At 44.7% G+C, this 20,076-nt stretch overlaps 1 protein-coding gene across 4 annotated transcripts; it reads right to left on the bottom strand.

Moving 5' to 3' along the window:
- Positions 1–11: 11 nt before the first annotated feature.
- MRNIP (MRN complex interacting protein) lies at positions 12–16,930 on the bottom strand. 4 transcript variants are annotated; one of them, XM_061149643.1, is made up of 10 exons: positions 16,801–16,879; positions 14,829–14,888; positions 10,725–10,833; positions 9,891–10,502; positions 8,539–8,627; positions 4,622–4,697; positions 3,246–3,403; positions 2,116–2,203; positions 1,754–1,915; positions 12–660 (listed from the first exon to the last, which is right to left on the bottom strand). In XM_061149643.1, the coding sequence occupies exons 4-10, from the start codon at positions 10,089–10,091 to the stop codon at positions 181–183; spliced, it is 1,254 nt and encodes a 417-aa protein (XP_061005626.1). In that variant the 5' UTR covers positions 10,092–10,502; positions 10,725–10,833; positions 14,829–14,888; positions 16,801–16,879; the 3' UTR covers positions 12–180. The 4 variants fall into 4 exon arrangements, with proteins under 4 accessions (XP_061005626.1, XP_061005627.1, XP_061005628.1 ...); XM_061149644.1 differs by having other exon boundaries at positions 1,754–1,855; XM_061149645.1 differs by lacking the exons at positions 9,891–10,502; positions 10,725–10,833 and having other exon boundaries at positions 16,801–16,930.
- Between the last annotated feature and the right edge of the window lie 3,146 nt (positions 16,931–20,076).

Genomic DNA, 20,076 nt, shown 5'->3' with positions numbered 1-20,076 from the left:
ACAAGAGGCAATCTGTTTGATGGTCATATTTATTGTCGCTTCTTGTAGTTCCCATAAGTCATCCTTAGTCCTACTATTTGAAAGCAACTTGGGGAACCCTGTTTTCAGTGGCAGAGGTCACAGTGAAGTGAAGGGTTCATGTAACAAATATGTCTACAAGAGTAACATACTAGTTTCAACTTACAGATCGTCATCGAAGTCCTCTCCAGTTTTAAAAAGGTCACATAGACGCATGAGTGAAGAACGTGCCTGCACCCCTTTGACCAAGGGCGCACCCTCTGCCCAAGGGCCTGCACCCTGTGACTGCTCAGGGATCCTCCCACAGAGCCTCTTGGGCCCAGGCATGGGAGTGTGTGTGGTCTGAGGAGACTGGCGTGCACCGGGGATCCTGCAGAGGCCTTCTTCCCTGGGAGTCTGGGCCCTGGGGGTCCCCTGCTCAGCCTGTGCTGCCTGGATTGGCCGGAGGCCTCTCTGGAGAGGGGTAAGGGGCTCTGTGTCCAAATGTGAGCTGTTTCCACGTGGCATAAGACATTGTTCCCACTTAGACACAGTCCTGACCTGCTGGGCAGGGCACGGTGGTTCCCCCTGGGGAACAAGCTCCACGGTGTCCCGGTCCTCACGACTGCTCCCTCTGCCCTTCCCTGCCAGGCCAGCACGGTCCTGCAGTGGGAACACAAGGCGACGGCACGTTCTCCCTTCAGAGGAACAAGTGCCTAGCAGACTCAAGGGACAGGGAGGAGTGGGTCCTGGGCCCACACTAATCTTGGACGGTACCTCTGGGCACTGACAATTTCTGCTCCATGTTGTCTACTATCCTGTAGGCAGGCAGGCTAGGGACAGGCCTTGATTTTGAGATTAAGCAAAGCACAGGAAATAAATGCCCTCTCTCTCCAAATTCCATGACCAGGCTTTCCAAAAGAGCAAGACGCTCCCATGTGATCAGCGGACCCCTCCTGGGGCCTGAGAGTCGGGTGAGGGAGTGGCTGGGGCGCGGGCAGGAAGGACCCTGAACCGCCCAGACAGCGCCTGCTCGCCGCCAGACGGGGGGGGCGCTATAGCCCTGTCAAGGGTCTTAAAGCTGTAGGTACGGGGTGGGGCAGTGCTGCTGGGGCCTGGCTTCCCTCTCCCTCAGGAGTAAGGGTCCACTGAAGACTGGGTCTCACTACCTAGAAAGCAATGTGAAAGCAGTGATAGGAGGGACCCTGCAGCACCACCCCCAGGCAGCATGGAAGAGGCTCTGGGTGACTGCTAGCAATCAGAGACTGCCAGCTCTGGGGCTGACTTGCTGTGACCTCTTTGGACCTGTGCCAGCCTTGATTCGTCACCTTCAAAACAAAACGGGCTTGTGGTGAGCATTAGACAATGCAGTTAAAATGTTTAACCCAGGAACTGGTACATCAGTAACTGTCACACTCAGTATTGTATAATCTGGAGATTCGGGGCTATACCCTTACCTGGGGGTCACAGAGCTAGTTAGTAGCAACACCAAGTTTGATCTCTGCCTTTTGGCTTTGAATGGGTGCTCTCCCCTACTGTCTGAAGCTGGTCAGGTCAACCCTGGCCTATGTTGGTGCAGCAGTGACGTATGCCTGGCAGAGTTCCTCTGTCTGGATGCCTGTGGCTCCTATGACAGCATAAAGCAAAACCCTCATTCTGTGGCCTGGGAAGTACGGTGGGGTCTGCTAGGTTTGAAGCATCACTAACATGAGCAGGTCCTAGGTGAAGAGAGTGCCCCAAATTCACAAGAACCCACCTGGGTAAATGAAGGTGACAGTTCCTCAGAAATCCAGGGCAGGTCCCAAGTTGAATAGTCTGGCGAAGACCTGGCACTCCATGTAGAATGAAGAGGATGGTCCTGATGCAGAAGAGTCCTACTGGTCAACCTCGCTTGTCTCCAAGGCATGAAGTTGCCCTTCTGACCCAGTTAACATGAGTAACAGCAGGGAAACAGTGCAGGACAGAGAAAGGAGTTGGCTTAAGACATAACAAGACACATGGGAAGCTGGACTTTGGGGACGGTGCGGGGGTGGGGGTGGGGGGAGGGTATAAGTCTTTCAATAGTCCAAAAAACAATTAAAAAATCCAGCGTGTGCTCAATGGCCATGGGACACTGACCTTCAAGGACTTCAAGGTGACCTCACAGTTTCTGGAGTCCTGGACATCAGGGCCGCATGGAGGCTGGACTGTGCTCTGGTTCCATTTCCTGGCAGAGAAAGTGCTGTCAAGAATCTAGTCCTTGGAAAACTAGTCCTGGTCCAGTGGTAAAGATTTTGCATTCCAATGCAAGGGGATCTCCCTGGTCAAGGAGATCACACATGCCTCCTGGCCAAAAAACCAAAACATAAAACAGAAGCAATGTTGTAACAAATTCAACAAAGATTTTTAAAATGGTCCATATTAAAAAAAAATCTTAACAATGTAAAAAAATGATCCAGTCCTCCTTGTAATAATCTATAATGGAAAAGAATTTCAAAAAGAATATATATATGCACGCATGTATTCCTACTATTATATATATAACCAAATCACTTTGTAAACCTGAAACTAATGCAACATTATAAAGCATCTATACTTCAATAAAGTTTTTACAAAACACAACCTAGTCCTACCACTGAGCAGTGGTCTGATCCTGACTTGGTGGTCACCTGCTCTGACACCTAGCACCTTGCCATCCCTTACAGCTTCCCAGATGGCTGCTCAGCTTCTGCCCTACTGCCAACAACAGGTTGCCCAATGACATCCAAGTCAGTCCATTTCTCTGCTCCATAGCTTGTAGTTGCTAGAAAGTTCTTATTTTGAACTGGAATCTACCTCCCCAAAGCATCCGCCCTGGAAGAGCCAACCTACACCTAGATGAGGCAGTCTCTCAGCAAACTCACTGAAATGCAGGTTAAGCTGAGAGAGGAGACCTGTGACAGTCAGGTCTTTCTTGCTCTCAGCTAAAATCTCCCAGGCCCATTGGCTTCCCTGGCCACACTTCACTTTGTCAACCTTGAGTTCCTCCCTGAGGTCAGCGCAGTCTAGATGTTCTGAATTAAGTGAAATCCTAAGAGGCGCCCTCTGCTGGCATCTTGCTCAGCCCCCAGCTCTGAGCCTGGTGCCTTGGCCAGGGGCCTGTGCTGATGGTGTCCGCTGGCTCACAGCCCTCAGGCTCCCTGCCAACTCTAATTTAGCTGCCTGTCTGCCCCAAACCACGGGGCAGTTAGGTGGGGGTGGATGAGGCTACATGGTGATGGGCTTGGCACCTTTTCCGAGGCAGGCCTGTGCTGGACAGAGGGTCTGGCTTTTCTCTCTCGGATGAAGGCTGTCTGTTGAAACACACTCCTCCTTCTTTCAGCCCCAGTTCTTCGGAGTCTCTTTCCAGATACTTCAGCCAGCGGTTCTTTGAGGGCTGGAGTTTTTCCTACAGAATTGGGAAGTAAATTTATTCTCAAAAGTAGGCACCTTTACTGAAAATCCCTCAGTGCAACGCTGAGGCCCAAGGGGCTCAGGAACCATGCCTACACTACCACCAGGAAAGGAATTTGACTGGCAGGTAATGGGAGAGAGAGGTCCTGAACAGAGCACACTGGCACACACCTGGGGAAAGCTTCAAACCACAACTTACCAAGACCTTTGCGAATGTCCACACTCCCCGGTCCAATAGTTTCAAATGAGGATGAAGGCATAAAGATGCTCATTAAAGTGTTACCAATAGTAGCAAGTATTTATAAGAGCAGAAGTTTGGTAAATGCCCAATAAGAAGGGAATAAATATTGGCAAATCCACTATATTCTGTAGATACTTTTTAAAAATGTAAATAGTTGAAAGCTATATAGCAACATAAAAGATAGAAGTGAAAATTCCAGGATGGTGCAAACAAGTATTTTTTACGGAAGCGATGATGAAAAATTAAGTCTGTAAGTAAAGAAACTGAAAGTATAGACTCAAAAACATGCAAGAGCTGATGTGTTAAAGTGGTGTGCTGAAGAGTACCTCCCCTATTTATAATAAAAATATGAAGAGAACCTGGAGTGCAGACGCTGTCAGCATGATTCTGTGATCAAAGGTGGAGCTCCTCCAGGGAGCCTGTCAAACAGTTGTCTCCCCTGTCCCTGGCAGGACCGTGTTCTCGTACCCATGGCATCTTGGATGTCCCAATGGTGTCATCTGCTCAGTCACTGGAGCTCTGACACACAGCCCACCCAACACTGAGCACCTACTTTGAGGCCTCAGGACAGAACAACAGAACGTGAGCCTGTTGCATGGCTTCATCCAGAGAAAGGGAACATGGAAACCCAGGCACCTTACAACAGCATCCTTTCCCCGCCTAGGGTGCTTCAGAACAGGGGGAAGAGGACAAGGAGGTGAAGTTCAAGTTAAGTTCAGAAGAATTTGCCAAGCAGCCAGAAGAAAAAGCCCTTTTCATAGTATTGCAAATATTTGTTTACATGGCTGTCTACACACTTATAAAAGGGAAAGGTTTATTCATTTTTGTATTCCCTGCAGCTTTAAGTCAAGTTTTCATCAGTTAGTGACATCAACATCTGTTGACGGAACAAACGATGAATGAATGAACAAACAGAACCTCTTTGTGACAGCTGGCTCCAGTAGCTGGGCTGCGATGGTGCTGCTGGCTTACCTGTGGACTTGCATGGGCAGCCTGCCAAGGATCCACGTTTTCTTCCTCATTGGCACTTACGGATTCTCCCAGAGACCTTAGGGAAGGATTGTACAACTGTTCTTTGTAAAATGACCAGGAAGATGAAGGACAGTGAAGATGGGAACAGTAGGCTGCACAGACTTAACAATGGCTATCAAAGCCTGCTTAGGGGAGCTTATTGATTAAACTTTTCTCTGTTGTTTCTATGTTTGGACATCTTCCAGCAGTTCAGAAGGCAGAGGGACCATCTGTCCCTTGGAGCAACAGGAAAAGTGACACAGGGCAGAAGGGGTGGTCTTCACTCAGAGACCAGAGTTGGCATCATGGCTTTGCCAAAGACTGGCTGTCATAGACTGTGTGGCTTTGGGTACATCACTGTATCCCAGTTTCCTAATTTACAAATGGGGATAATAATGCAAGGGGACTGTGAAGATAAGTGAGACAACACATGTGCACCTGCCCTGCTCAGGGCCTGAATACAGAGACTAATTTAGCTGAACTCTGACAGTCCCTCCCATCAGCAGTGGCGATGTCCCCATTGCATAGGGTCATAGGAGTGTTATATCTCAACCGCTACGAGATAAGGCATTTTCCTGTTAGATGTGTCTTCACCCAGCCTCCCATGGATAGCAGGGGTTTTTCATCACACAGAGAGCACAGTGAGGAGCCGGATGGCCAATTAAAACACACATTGTTCAAGGGCTGAAGGCTAGCACCGAAGCCACAACCACCCATGTCTGACAGGTTGCTACATCACACGATCACACTGGAACTCTCTCTACTGACCTACAATGGAAACCCAAGTCCACCAAATGTGGGCACCTCCATGTCAGTTTCTTCATTTGTAAACCAAAGCCAATGATCCTCATGGGATGACGAGGAAGATGAAATGAGATCACGCATGTGAAATGCCTACACTGGCTACCCCAGTGTCCAGCTGAGCAGTGCCCTGCTGCTACTGACCAGAACTCTGCCCAGCATACTATGACTTGGGAACTCAACTCCATCAACAACAGAACCTTTCTCTGCAATATGAAGGTATGGTCTGTCTTCTCACTTCTAATGTTACCCTGAGAACTGGGCATCTACTATTTCTCAGTAGATGATCTCTCTTTTCTCCAGCTACATTTTAGTTCTTCCCTTTGTTTTCCATGTTCTGTAATTTCATTATGCTGTGGTGTCACAGGGTGGATTTTATCTTTTAAAATTAACTTACTGAGGTATAATTTATAATTAACCTACCCTAAAATGTACCAAATTAAGTGGTACATTAGATGAGCTTGGTATTATATTTTGAAACTATTACTCCAATCAAGATATAGAAAATATATAATTAGCAAGATTTAGAAAATTTTCATCACCTTAAAATTCCCTTATCTGCCTCTGTAGGTGAAAACTACTCATCCTCACAGTATCTGGTCTTTTTGTCTGACATCTTTCACTTAGCAATGTTTCTGAGGTTTGCCCATGTCATTTTTGTTGCTGAGTAGTACTCTACTGTATGAAAATACCACAAAATGTATATTCAAAATCACACTGTCTTGATTGCTCTAGTGTTACAGTAAATCTTGAAATCAGGCTCTAGTAGTCCTCCAGTTTTGTTCTTTATCAAAATCAATTTGGCAACTGCATTTCTATATAAATTTTAGCATCAGTTTGTCAATTTCATAAAAAAAAAAAACTGCTGGAATTTTGACTGGGATTAAGATGACACTACAGATCAATTTAGGATGAACTGACATCATGAAAATACTAAGTGTTTTAATCCATGAACATATTTCATTGTTTAGATCTTTTTTAAATTTCTCTCAGCAAAGTTGTGTAATTTTTACTGAAAATATTTTGCACATTTTTTGGTTATATTTATCCCTAAGTATCCTATTTTTTCACGGTATCATAAATGGTATTTGATTTTTAAAACTGTTTTCCAACTATTCACTGAATTTATATGAAAATAAAATTTATATTTTTGTTTTGTATGTTGACCATGTATCCTTGTGATTTTGCTAAATTATTAGTTCTAGTAGCTTTTGGATAGGTTCATTAGGACCTGCTACAGACAACAATGTTTTTATCCAGTTTGGGATTAGACGCATTTCCTGAATCTAAGATTGTAAGCCCTTTGATTCTGGAAAAAGTTCTGTTCATTTCTCTGCAAGTATTGCCTTTTCCCATTCTTTTTATTATCTTCTGCTGGAACTCATCTCTGTATCTTTCATGTCTCTGAACTTTTATATTTTCCACCTTTTTGTCTTATTCACATTGAGAATGTGAATAATTTCTTCAGATTTATCTTCCATGTCACCAATTCTGTCTTTAGTTGCACTTAATCTGCTTAACAGTCCACTAAACAGTTTTTGAAAAAGATTTACTTATTTACTCCTGTTTCGGCTGCGCTGGGTCTTTCCTGCTATGCTCCGCTTTCTCCGCTTGTGGTGAGCGGGGCTCTCTCATCGCGGGGCCGGGCTTCGCGCTGTGGCGGCCTCTCCTGCTGCAGAGCACAGGCCCCGGGCGCGTGGGCATCCCGTGCTGCCGCCTGCGGGCTCCAGAGCGCAGGCCTACCTGCTCCACGACACGCGGGGTCTTCCAGTGCCAGGGGTTAAACGAGGGTCCCTGACGCTGCAAGGCCAAGTCTTAACCACTGCACCAACAGGGAAGCCACTACACTTTTAACTTCAATGACTACACTTTTCATCTCTACAAACGTTTGGGTTGTTTTTTTTTTTAAGTCTCTTGCTCTTCCTGTATCAACCATCCTCACTTAATTTCATTAAATATATTAACCATACAATATTATGTATTCTGAACTCTTTTTGGATCTGACTTCTCTGTCATTTCTGCTGTCTTTTGCTCATGGTGACATGCTTCCTTAAGTAAGTTAAATCATCTTTAACTTTGGGTACATGTCACTTGGAATTTTATATATCCTTTGATGCCTAGGTTGAAGAGGTATTGCTCCAAAACGGAGCAACATTTATCTCTGCTTCCTGGGACAATTTAAAAATAAGTTTGAAGGGCTTCCCTGGTGGCTCAGTGATAAAGAATCTGCCTGCCAATGCAGGAGACATGGGTTTGAGCCCTGGTCGGGGAAGATCCCCTGTGTCACGGAGCAACTAAGCCTGTCTGCCACACTGAGTCTGTGTTCCGGAGCTTGAAACTACTACGGCCGCGGCACCCTGGATTCCACGCCCTGCAACAGGAGCATCAGCCACAACGACAAGCCCACACACTGCCATTACAGACAGCAGCCCCCGGCTCGCTGCAGCTAGAGAAAAGCCTGTGCGGCAATGGAGACCCTGCACAGTCAATAAAATAAAATAAGTCCTCAGCTTGAGACTTTTCACACAGCATCTGTAAAAGGTTGAAAAGTCATGTGAGAGCTTCCTTGTGCTTACAAAATCCTGGAGCAGTATTTCCCCTCTTTAGCCAGTGCCAAGGGCAAGACAGGATGGGTCAACCTACCTCGGAGGGGTGCATTTCTAGTTCATTTGTACACCAAGAGTGTAGCCCTTTGGGGACTCAGCTTTATGTGGTGGTCTCCGACTGACCTTCCCACATTGAACAGACTTTGTCTTTGTCTCTTGCCTCCTTCCCAGCTACATGGAAGCTGCAGGACAACAGGTTTCAAACGCCCAGCAGCCCAGCTTATTCTCTGGATTTTGGCTTTTGCTTCGTTTTTGATCTCTGATGGCTACTTACCTTCTTGTCGTCTTGTCAGTGCCTTTAAAATATCATGGCTGGCATTTTAAAATTAACTTCAGTGGGAAGATTATTCAGTATCTAATTGCCACGTTGTTAGGCATGGAAATCTAAGGGATTTCTCCATCATATACTCCCACCATCCACTCAAGATGAAAATAGGGCAAGATAACCAGGCCTCTCTTAAACTATCATACCTGAATGACAGCTCTGAAATCTGTCCCTGCAGCAGGTTTAATTTTTGGACATGGCGTCTGCAGTCAGCACCAGAGCCCTCACCGTAAGCCTGAGAAACAAACACAGATATGAAGTTTAAAAAGTATTGACAGAATGCTGAGAAATAGAGCCATCAGAGACACAAACTCAGGGAGGCTAAAAAATGTACTCTGCAAGGCCTAAAGCACCATGCAGGAACTCAAACAATGATTGCCATTTCTGCAGTGATTTACAAACTAACAGTCTCAGGGACTAATTTCAGTCAATCTGGCTGCCCACTATCACCCTTAATTTTACATATCAAAGTCAAACTCAACCCAAACCCCAAACAAATTGGTTAATAAACATAAGGAATTCAGAAGAGAAGTAATGCAAATTGCCAATAAACATGAAATGACACTTAACCCTCACTCATAATCAAAACAATATAAAACAGATGTGATACTTATTTTTCACTTAGTACTCACTCATTTGTTCAATAAATATTTATTAAGCACCTATTATGTGCCAGGACCTGAACTAGGGAAGGACAATACAAGAGTGCATAAACATCACTGCCATCACAGAGCTCTGTAGTGTAAGAGACAGATAATAAGCACATAAGACACCTATACAGCCATCAGATGGTGAGAAGTGCTACACAGGAAAGCAAGGCAATGCAGTGGGGGTGGGGCAGAGAGGAGACACAGTAGGTAATTTTATACGAGGTGTTCAAGAGGTCAAGGGGTGGATCACTGGGAGGGTAACATCTGAGCACAAAACAGGAAGACAAGCGGGAACAAACCATGTAAATAGCAGAAGCAATGAAACGGAAAGGAGTGCAAACACCTTGAGCCTGGCATTTTGGAGAAACAGCAAAGAGGCCAAGTGACTGGAGTTGAATGATCTAGGGCAGAGAGGGTAGGAGATGAAGTTTGAGAGTGCAGGCCCTGTTACAGGAAAAGTCAGCCTTATGGGCATGAGATCTGCTCTGCTTTCTTTATTGAAATTCTTAATAATCTCATCTTTGAACCTGTGTTGTGTAAGTGAAGTCTGATGAGATAACGAAACATGTTTTTAAGTTGTGACTAGCAAATGTGTCCACTGTTCCTTGCCACTCTGTTTGCACAGAGATTGCCCGATGCCCCAGAAGCACAAAGTTCCAGTGAACTCACAGGGTGTGAAAGTCCAGTGAGACTCCAGGTTCAGGCAGCTTGCGCTGTCTGTGCCTAAGTACATGAGGGGCGCCCGTAGCCTGAGGGGCCAGGGCTTCCAGGGGAACCAGAACCTGCTTCAGTTGCAGAAAGAAGGCAAGGGTATTCTACCAAAAGCATCACCAACCAAGTAAACCTACCGTATCTCTTCTTACTCCTATTACCTCCCTGGAGCAGCCTGTGCTGAAAACACCACAGAAAACAGGGACACAAGCACAACCCACAGCTCCTTTTCTTCTTGGTACTCCCTGTCGCATCAGCGAGCAGAAGGCTGAGAGTAGGTAGGATGTGTGGGTGTCAAGCAGTGAAGTAAAAATAGTTGAGTTAATTTTGTGCAACATCTCCACTCTTAAGAATAAAATATGTAGGCATATATGAGCTACAAAATAAAAAGTGTGCAATTTTGATCATTTTACATGTGTACTAATGCTATTATATTATTCTGTATATGTTCCACATACGTACTACATGTTCTTAGCATTTAAAGCCAGTGTTGCACAGTCTAAATGGTGTTACACTATTTAAATGTTAGCTTTTAACATGTTAAAATGTTGGCTAAAACTAACAGTTAGTTTTTCTTTACACAGGAATAAATTATATAGTAAATTAAAAAAACAGTAAATAGGGACTTTCCTAGTGGTCCAGTGGCTAAGGCTCCAAGCTTCCAATGCAGGGGCCTGAGTTCTATCCCTGGTGGGGGAACTGGATCCCACATGCTTCAACGAAAAGATTCTGCATGCTGCAACTAAGACCTGGAGCAGTCAAATAAATTAATAAATAAAAATTAATATTTAAACCATTAGTAAATAAAAACATTAGGAAAAGTCAGGAGATCATGAAAGAAGAGCTTAATATTTTAGAACCTTTAATAGCTGTTTTTTTTCTGCTTTTGAAAAGGGGCCCCACATTCCCATTTCACATCGTCTCCTGCCCTGTCAGGGCCCGGTCTGAAGGCACATATACATTGCTCCAACCTGGAAGGTTGACATGATCCTGCACATATCGGACCGTTCGGCTGTGCTGCTGAGACTGTATGGCTGAAACAGGTGACCAGTCAGGAGGGGGCTGCAAATACTCAGTCCACTGTGAAAACAAGTGGGCAAACAATGTGGGTATGTTGTGACTAAATTTGCCGATGGATCATATGAAGAGTATAAAAGAAAAAGAGTCAGGGATGAGTTCGAGGTTTTTAGCCCAAACAACTAGAGAGAGAGACTTGGCAGTTAAGAGATGGGGATGACTGTGGGAAAAGTAGGTAGGTGAAAGGGGAGGGCTTCCATTTTGGAATACAGGTTTGGGATGCTTGTCAGATATCCAGAAGAGAGGTACGTGGCTAGAAGCATACACAAGTTCACTGGCAGGCCTGGGGTCTGAGAACTAGTCTCATGGCCACATCTGACTGCCAGAAAGACTGGACAGTGTAGCCTAGTCTGAGAACATTTGAGAACTGTTAAGACTGTCTCATCTCAGACCACTAAGGGAATGACTGTAGCTAGAGAAGAGGTGAAAAACAAAACAAAAAACCGAGTTCCAGAGCACTCTAAACTGTAGAAGATGAGGAGATGGGAAAAAACTAGCAAAGAGGACTGGAATGCAAGCCAGGAAGACAGGAGGAAAACCAGGGTCAGGGTGGCTGGAAGTCCAAGCGAAGACTTCAAGGAGGAGGGAGTGACAAACTGACAAATGCCACCAGTAAGTCACGTCACTTGAGGACTGAGAACCAACCATTATTTTCAGCAACACAGGGACCACTGCTGACTCTGACATGAGCAATTTTAGTAGACTGGTGGGGAGTGAAATCCACTTTGGGGCAAGTTCAAATGAGAATGGGAGGAGATGAACTAGAGAGAGTAAAGGCAAAATTTAAAAAGACTGATAACTGACTTATGATTGCCAAGAGGGAGTAGGGTGGGGAAGAGATGGACTGGGAGTCTGGGGTGAGCAGGTGAACACTATTATACATAGAATATGGACCGACAACAGTCCTCTACTGTAGGGCACAGGGAGTGGTATTCAATGTCCTGTGATAAACCGTAAGGGAAAGCAGGAAAAGGGTGTGTGTGTGTGTGTGTGTGTGTGTGTGTGCGCACACATACAATTTCTGCAACTGCATCACTTTGCTGCACAGCAGAAGTGAACACAACATTGTAATTCAACTATACTTTAATGAAATAAATTGAAAAATTAAACAAATTCCCCAGACTGACAACTTATGTGTGGCATAACTGGGAGGGTGTGTGCTCTCTTGCACGACAGAAGCTGCTCTCTGAACACTGAAACGCATTCTCTCCTCATCTGAGAGCAGACGAGGCTACACTGTCCAGTCTCTCTGGCAGCCGGGTGTGGCCATGAGACTAGGCTCTCCCCACTGGAATGTGAACCACTTCCAGATTCTTCCTGGGTAGCTTCTTCCTGATCTTGCACCTTCAGGGGCTTGAGGCAACAGGAGACAAGCCTCAGGGAATAGCAGAACCTCAAGATGACGGGTGCCAGGGTCCCCGAATGGTCACACCAAGTACAGCTGCCCTGCCGATCTCAAACTCTCCCAGGACTGTTAAAAACAGCGAGAGAAACAACTTCTATGGTGTTAAGCCACAATCGCGGTGTGTATGTGTGTTAATGTGGCCTAGTCAGTCCTAAGCCATACACCACTGCATAAGCATGGGAGGGGCTGAGAGGAAGGCAGACCTTCCTCAAGAATTCAGAAGTACAGGCTGACATCTAAAACAGGTACAGTCATCAGCCAGCCTCCTGACCTGAGGCCCAATCTCAAGGCAGGCCTCAGCTGCCACACTTACTGACAGATGACCTAACCGTCCCCACTCCTACCCATCCCAACTGACAAGACCAGAGGTGGACATCTGAGTCAACCACATCAACCAGATTATTTCTCCCAGGAGTTTATAACTGGGACTCAGCTCTTTCAGTTGGTTTGAAATGAGATTCTGTGGTCTGTGAGTGGAGCATGTTACTGTGAACTGGAGAGAGAGAGAAAGGAAAGGGGTAGGGAGAGAAGGAGGAAGGCACAGCGAGAAACTCAGTGAAGGGAGGAGGACGGAGGGAAAAGAAGATGCTTGTGTTGCTGGCAGCTTTTCAGTTCTTGGGGTTGGTTCTTCAAAGGGCCAAGGGCAAAGCTCTTCCCCTGGATCCCCACAAGATATCCCATTACCTTACCAGTGCATTTTAAATTTTGCTGAAGTGTTTTTTCCTATAATCTGCAACTAAGAGAACCTTGGTTGAAAGAATTCCTCTGATTTAACTTGTAGGAATTTGTCCTAAGGAAATAATTGGTCCAGTAAAGAAAGAGGTATTTGTAAGAAGCTTCACTACTACAGAGTTCCCTGGTGGCTTAAGACTGTAAAAAATCTGCCTGCAATGTAGGAGACCCGGGTTCAATCCCTGGATCAGGAAGATCCTCTGGAGAAGGGAATGGCAATCCACTCCAGTATTCTTGCCTGGAGAATCCCACGGACAGAGGAGCACGGTGAGCTACAGTCCAAGGGGTCACAAAGAGTTGGACACAACTGAACAACTACACTTTCTTTCTTTCTTTTACTACAGAGTTATTCATAACAATGAAAACTAAAATCAACCTAAGTGCCCATCAATGTGGGGCTGGTCATTTATTCATTCAACAGACATTCCTTGAACAAGCACTATCTCACAGGCACTGTGCTAGGTACCAAAAGTATGCAGTAAAATGTAGAAAAAAGGGTATATATGTGTCCATCAACAGATGAATGGATACAGAAGATGTGAAGTGTGTGTGTGTGTGTGTATGTGTGTATAATGGAATATTGCTCAGTCATGAAAAAGAATGAAATATTGCCATTTGCAACAACATGGATAGACCCAGAATGTATCATATTGAGTGAAGCAAGCCAAAGATAAATATTATATGACTTATATGCCGAATCTAAAAATAATACAAATGAACTTACTTACAAAACAGAAACAGATTCACAGACATAGAAAACAAACTTATGGTTACCAAAAGGGAAAGAGGGGGAGAGGAATAAATTAGGAATATGGGATTAACAGATATACACCACTACATATAAAATAAACAAGGATTTATTATATAGCATAGGGAACTACATTCAATTTCTTGTAATAATTTTAATGGAAAAGAACAGGAAAAAAATATGTATAACTGAATCACTTTGCTATATACCTGTAACTAACATAATACTGCAAATCAACTATACCTCAATTTTTAAAAAAGTGTATATAAATAAAAGAGGCAAAGCGTTTACTCTCAAGGAACTTACAGTCTGAGATGGACAATACTCACATAAACACACTTGAATATATTTCTGACAGGGAAGTGAGATTAACTAGGGGATGCCTCAACAACAAGCACACAGACGGAAGCAGGTCTGGATTGTTTCAAGGTCAGAAGGAAAAGTCCCTGCAGCTGAAGGAGGAGAATGACACGATGAGGCTGCAGAGGTAGAATCAATGGTTGGAGCAGGTGAACAAAAGGCTCAGTCAGGTGGGTCAGTAAGTATGGACTTGGGAAAAAACTGTAATGTGGGTGAAACAATCGGGCTAACAAGAGCATTTACAACATGCTCCCTTCAGTCCGCGGGCTCTTCCACCGCCTGACTACCTTCACACCCTGCCCGCCCCTTCTCACACCCTCGAATCTCTAAGAGCTGTCTGTCCATCCCCAGTTAGGGCTGATTACTCTTACAGACCCTGCACTCTCCTCTCATTGTGCTCAGTTTAATTTTAAATTATATGTGTGTGTTTTAGTTTCTCTTCCCCTTTCACAAGGGCAGATCTGTACAGGCAATAAGGACACCTTCTTACCTTTCACTGTTTCCCATGCCTACACATAGAAGGTACTCAGTAAATACCAAATGACTGAATAAACAAAGGAAGGTCACCTTCCAGGCCCCGCTCCATCCACTTTACTTCCTGAAAGAAGATGATCTTAGGGAGCAGGAGCTCTGTATCTAATGAACCTGAGTCAATAATGGAACACTGGGTTCTATGAGAAACACACTTTTGCATGGCTGGGTCCTACCTGCTTTCCAGTACAGGTATCAGACACTCTGCTTCTTGGGACTCACCTGCAAAAACGACTGCTTCTTTCCACAAGCTTTGCATGTCCACTTGAGACTCTTTTTCACCTATAATGAAATTTCAGCAATATAGCTACGATAATTATTTGAAACAGTTGGAACTGGATCAGAAATAGTAATTTAAAGAGATCAATGGAAAAGAATAGAGTCTAGAAGCAAACCAACACATGTATGAAAAGTTAGTATATTATAAAGGTGAAGAAAGAAGAGCCTATTTAATAAGTAGTTCTGGGAAACTGCATATCCATATATTAATAAACAAAATCAAATTAGGTCTCTACTATCTGTGATTCTCAAAAAATTCCATAACATTTCAAGTCTTGATAAATCTGACTAGATGGGGTCTCTCTTAACATAATAAAATGGCTTACTTCCAGCTCACCAATGCAGAATCACCATGAGCATTCCCATGAAAGTCAAGAACAAGTCAAGGATCTGCATTATTATTTACTGTCTTTTTGGATGTGCTAGCCAATAGAATTGGAAAAGAGAAAGTAATTAAGAGGTATGAAAATGTAGGGAAAAAAACTAACCTTATTTATGAATATTATGATTTATTTCTTTAAAACCCAAGATAATCAAATGAAAAACTACTAAAACCAGTAACATATATATCATAGGCTCTAGGTAGAAAATTAATATATCTTCAAAAATTAATATAGTTTATAAGCAAACATTAGTTAGAAGAATAACGAAAGAAAAGTCCATTTATAATGGCAACAAAGAAAATGTTACCAAGAGGCACCAAAGCTGCTTTAACAGGTGGAATGAGGACTTCCCTGGTGGTCCAGCAGTTTAGAATCTGCCTGCCAATGCAGGGGAGACCGGTTTGACCCCTGGTCTGGGAAGATTCCACAAGCCTCAGAGCAACTAGGCCTCTGCACAACTAGACCTGTGCTCTGCAACTACTGAAGCCTGCCCAGCTACAACCCCTACTCTGCAACAAGAGAAGCCAAGGCAATGAAGACCCAGTGCAGCCAAAAGCAAATTAATAAATAATAATAATAAAAATTCGTTAAAAAAGAGATGGAATGAGATAGCATGCTTAACATCATGAAGATGTCTAGGTTGATTCATAAAAATAAATACAATTGAAACAAAAATCATCGGGTCTTTTGGAGAAGTACCTAAAACCCTAAAACCTAAAACGATTCTAGGGAGGACAAACAACATCTATTACAAATTTAAGTGGGTATATCCTAAAGATTCTACTTCTCAGCATCTACTTTCAAACACCATAAAAATATTGTGTACTTTCTACAGCTACATATGCAAGTAAGAAATGAATTAAAAAATAATAAAAGCTCTGGTAGAACAAGCAGTAACTGACTAGCTCTCAGTGGCTAGAGAGAGCGAGAGAACATGGTATAAAAGGATCTTTGCGATTGGACAGGCCTAGCAGAGGAGCTTGGCCGGCTACAGCCCAAGGGGCCGCAGAGTCGGAAGCCACTGGGCACGCGTGCACCGGGTCTTCTTCGTCTGGCTTCAGCTAGCGGGAGATACTCTCTAGCTGTGGGGCCGCAGTTTTTCATAGCGGTAGCTTCTCTTGTTGCACAGCATCGGCTCTAGGGCTCCTGGGCTCACAGCTGTAGCTCATGGGGCCCATAAGTTTCTGCACATGGGCTTAAGTGCCTGGAGGCATGTAGAATCTTCCCCAACCAGGAATCAAACCCCTGTCCCCTGCATTGGCAGGCGGGTTCTGACCCACTGTACCACCAGGGAAGTCTTGGTTTCTACAAATCTTACAACCAAAAAGCAAAATGCCCCCAAAGACCACAACAACGGGTATGGAGAAGTGACCTCAATAAAACCTAGTTCTCACAACTGATACCATCACTTGTTCAGGCCTCAAGCGCACTCCGCACAGTCTGCGGGCAGCGCGTGGGGAAGAGGTCGAGCCTCTCAAGGCTCCACCTCGTCCCGCCCGCCATCCCCGCGCTCGGGGGAGGGGAGGCCCCACCTGGTGAGCCTGGAAAAGCCTGCAGCAGCAGCATCGAAGGACCCGCGCCTGCTGAGGAGGCGCCATTGCGCCCCCCTCGCCTCCGCGTTTTCGCCGGCTTCCGGGTCCGCCCCGGCCCCGCCCCTTCACGCGCTGCGTCCGCTCCCGCCTCGGCCCCGCCTCCTACGCGCGTGCGCGGGCTGCGGGCTGCGGGCTGCGGCCGCTGGCGCTCCGGCCCGCCTGCGCGCCTGGGCCGGTGGCGTGTCCAGCGTTTGTCAGCAGTCAGCTGGGATCATGGGCGCCCTCAGGAGTCGGGTATCTATGCTGCGAGTTAGGCACTGTTTGGGGTTCTCTGTCTGAGCCCAGGTCGGTTTCCGCCGACTCCCTGGGAAGGTTCAAGTTGATGGGGCGGGGTCTCCAGCCGGCTCTTGGGGTCCGGCCTTTGCTGGTCCCATTTCTTCTGCTTCTTCAAGTAGGGGAGGAGCGAGCCGGAGCTCTCCTCCCTGCTCCGGCCGACTCCCTGGGCCCACGGTTGGAATTTGCAGGACCTCTGATCAGAGGTGGTGAGTTAACCTTTGAGCCGGAGCACCGAGAATCCTGCGGAAATAGGCAGTTCACCAGCCCTACGCTTCTCCGGGAGGGAAACGGAAACGCCCGGCGGTTGAAAACGAAATCAGTCCTTCCTGCAGTCCCAGGAAAGCTCCGCTCTGAAGTCCCGTTCAGAGCAGAGAGGAAAGATTGCATCCCTCATGTCCCAACCTCACCGGGACCCTAACGGCATCCCCCCAAGACATTCCCACGTGCCTGACAATATAAATCATCTTGTTAAAATTTAAAACGCCCAATTGTGACAAGAATGTGGTTAGAGAGGAATCTTTCCTATAGGATGCTGGTAAAAGGGGAAAACAATCTGGCGTTTATCTCTATCCTAAGAATAATCTGAATTACCCAGATGTATTATTTATGCACGAATGTTAACCAAAGTATAACGAAAAAAGTGGAAATAAGTATTCTAAAGAATGGACCATTATGCAGGTCCATTACAGAGTTTGAAGTGAAAATGCTACCATGTGTGTTGTTGGGAAGCAAGGAAGTTACTAAGTATACACAACAGCAGCTAGGTAAAACCAAGCATTATTTGTTTACATATAATGTGTATGGGCAAGGGTTATAAATGACTTTTCGTAAGTGATTTAAAATGTTTAATATTTTCCAAATTTTGCACAATATTAGAAAAAACCAATTAACTTAAAAAATTATGTTTGAGACTGACTATACAGTGACCAGAGCCACCTATGACCACCTGTGCGTCAACCGGACCCCCTTCCACCCCCCAGCCAACCACAGCTTCTACAGCATCAGGACTTGGTCAATGACGACCAGTTGCCCACCTTTTTAGACTTCCCCACCAGCCAAGAGGAAGCCGATTATGCTCCCCAGACCAAACACATAAGACATCCTGCTTCCCCACCCAGCAGCCTCTGATCAGAGCATACCTGAAGCCCTCCCTTGCTTTCACCATGAGGCCTTCCCACTCTTCTGACTACCTTTTAGTCTCTGCCAAACACAGGTAATGGTGGCTGACTCCTCTTCTATAGCAAGCTCTTGATAAATGGTTCCTGTTGTCATTTGGGTGGTTTTTGCTTATCTCCAAGTCTCATCATTGTGGATGAGAGTTTCTGGCAGCTACAAAGAATGTTTTGTAGTTAATGAAAACGGCAGAATAAAAATTTCATAAATGATGTGAGTTCAACTTTGAAAACGATAAAGACAGGGGGAAAAACACCAAAGTAATGAATAGTAGTCTTAATACTAGGAAAAATTGTTTTTCTACTGTTCTGTATTTTCCCCTTTTTCTGCAACAAACATGTAATTCTTTAAAATTCATATGCATATTTTTTTCTTGGAAATTATAAGAATGACTTGATGAATAGTTTGGTACAACAGATCACTTGGTAAGGAGTTTTAAAATATACACTGTTTATTTACAGAATCCAAATATATTTAAAACTTTATTACCACATATTGTTTAGTGTCACTGTTCTTGTTATTGGACCTCCCTCATAGCTCAGTTGGTAAAGAATCCACCACTAATGCAGGACATGTTCTTGTTATTAAACATTTTGACTATCATGCCAGGTTAAATGATTTAACAGATGAAAGTATATTGTATATTTTTATACACTTATCACATAAAAAGGCTAATGTCCTCTTTTATATTGCTTTCTTTCGTACACTCTCAGATTTATACTTCTACATGGCATATAAAACATTTATTTACATTCCAAATTATTTAAATCTAATTGATTATACTCAATTTGATTTTAAACTGCCAATTTCATGGAATTCTTATGTATATCGTTAAGTTTCCTTATGGCCAAGAACTATAATTTCATTACAGTCTTTCTGGCAGTAATCCTTTGAAATTAATTTATGACAATGCATGTCGTCAGCTTGTGTAAATACTAGAAAGGAAATTACATTACTGACTTGGTAAGAAAGAAAAGTTGTCATGTTTCCTTGATGTTGTTTTGCTGTATTTATTGAAAAGTGACTCAACAGTTGTGCACAAGGTAAAATCATGGAGGCTTTTATTTTAAAAAACATCCATAAAATCTAAAGAGCTATAAAACAGATTAGAACCTGGAGCTGTGGAGGGAGGTGGGGGTACAGGGGTTGGCAGCACATGGGCAGGAGGGGTCTTTCTGGGGTGATGGAAATATCCTAAAGTTGAATTGTGGCGATGGCTGCACAACTCTCAGTTTACTAAAAATCACTGAATTGTAGCTTAAAACAACCGAATTTTATGGTATGTAAGTTTTGCCTCAATAAGGCTATTCAATTAAAAAACCAAACAAGAGCCACAGAGATGTTATCTTTTAGTAAAAATGAGGGGTGACTCTGTGTTGGGGGCAAATGCTGGACATGATAATCAGCTCCTGCTGCAAAGCTAGGGTGTCTTCATGGCTTAGCCTGTTGTGCATGTCCCTACACTCCGCTTCCTGAACCCAAAGGCTTACTGCAGCCAGGCCTGAGCACTCGTCTCCTACCCCTAGACCCAGGCTGTTGACCCCTGCAGAGCAGGTTTTCTCTGTGGGTGCAGCTCTGCACAGGCCCTGCCCAGTCTGCGTCAGCAGCTTCCGCGTCCCCCTCCTGCCTGGGGTCTTGAAACCTCACTTCCTGTGAGAGACTAAGTGTTGGGAACTTCAGGAGTATGGCCTCGGCCCAGTACCTGCCTGGGGAGAAGCCAGGAGGTCGCAGCAGTGGTTGAGGGTCACATTAATTCTCTACACGGTG

The sequence above is a fragment of the Dama dama genome, chromosome 9 (assembly GCF_033118175.1).
Source record: "Dama dama isolate Ldn47 chromosome 9, ASM3311817v1, whole genome shotgun sequence".
In the NCBI taxonomy this organism is placed as follows: Eukaryota; Metazoa; Chordata; class Mammalia; order Artiodactyla; family Cervidae; genus Dama; species Dama dama.
Note: the sequence above shows the minus strand (reverse complement) of the source record. Positions and strands in the feature narration are given on the sequence as shown.

What these genes read in the sequence shown, in the direction of transcription:
- MRNIP (XM_061149643.1), bottom strand. Translation starts at nt 10,091, where the DNA reads ATGTTGCACAAAATTAACTCAACTATTTTTACTTCACTGCTTGACACC. An exon ending in CTGCCCATGCAAGTCCACAG is followed by an intron (nt 3,404 to 4,621) that starts GTAAGCCAGCAG and finishes CCAATTCTGTAG; the next exon opens with GAAAAACTCCAGCCCTCAAA. An exon ending in TGTCACCTTCATTTACCCAG is followed by an intron (nt 661 to 1,753) that starts GTGGGTTCTTGT and finishes TTCCCACTGCAG; the next exon opens with GACCGTGCTGGCCTGGCAGG.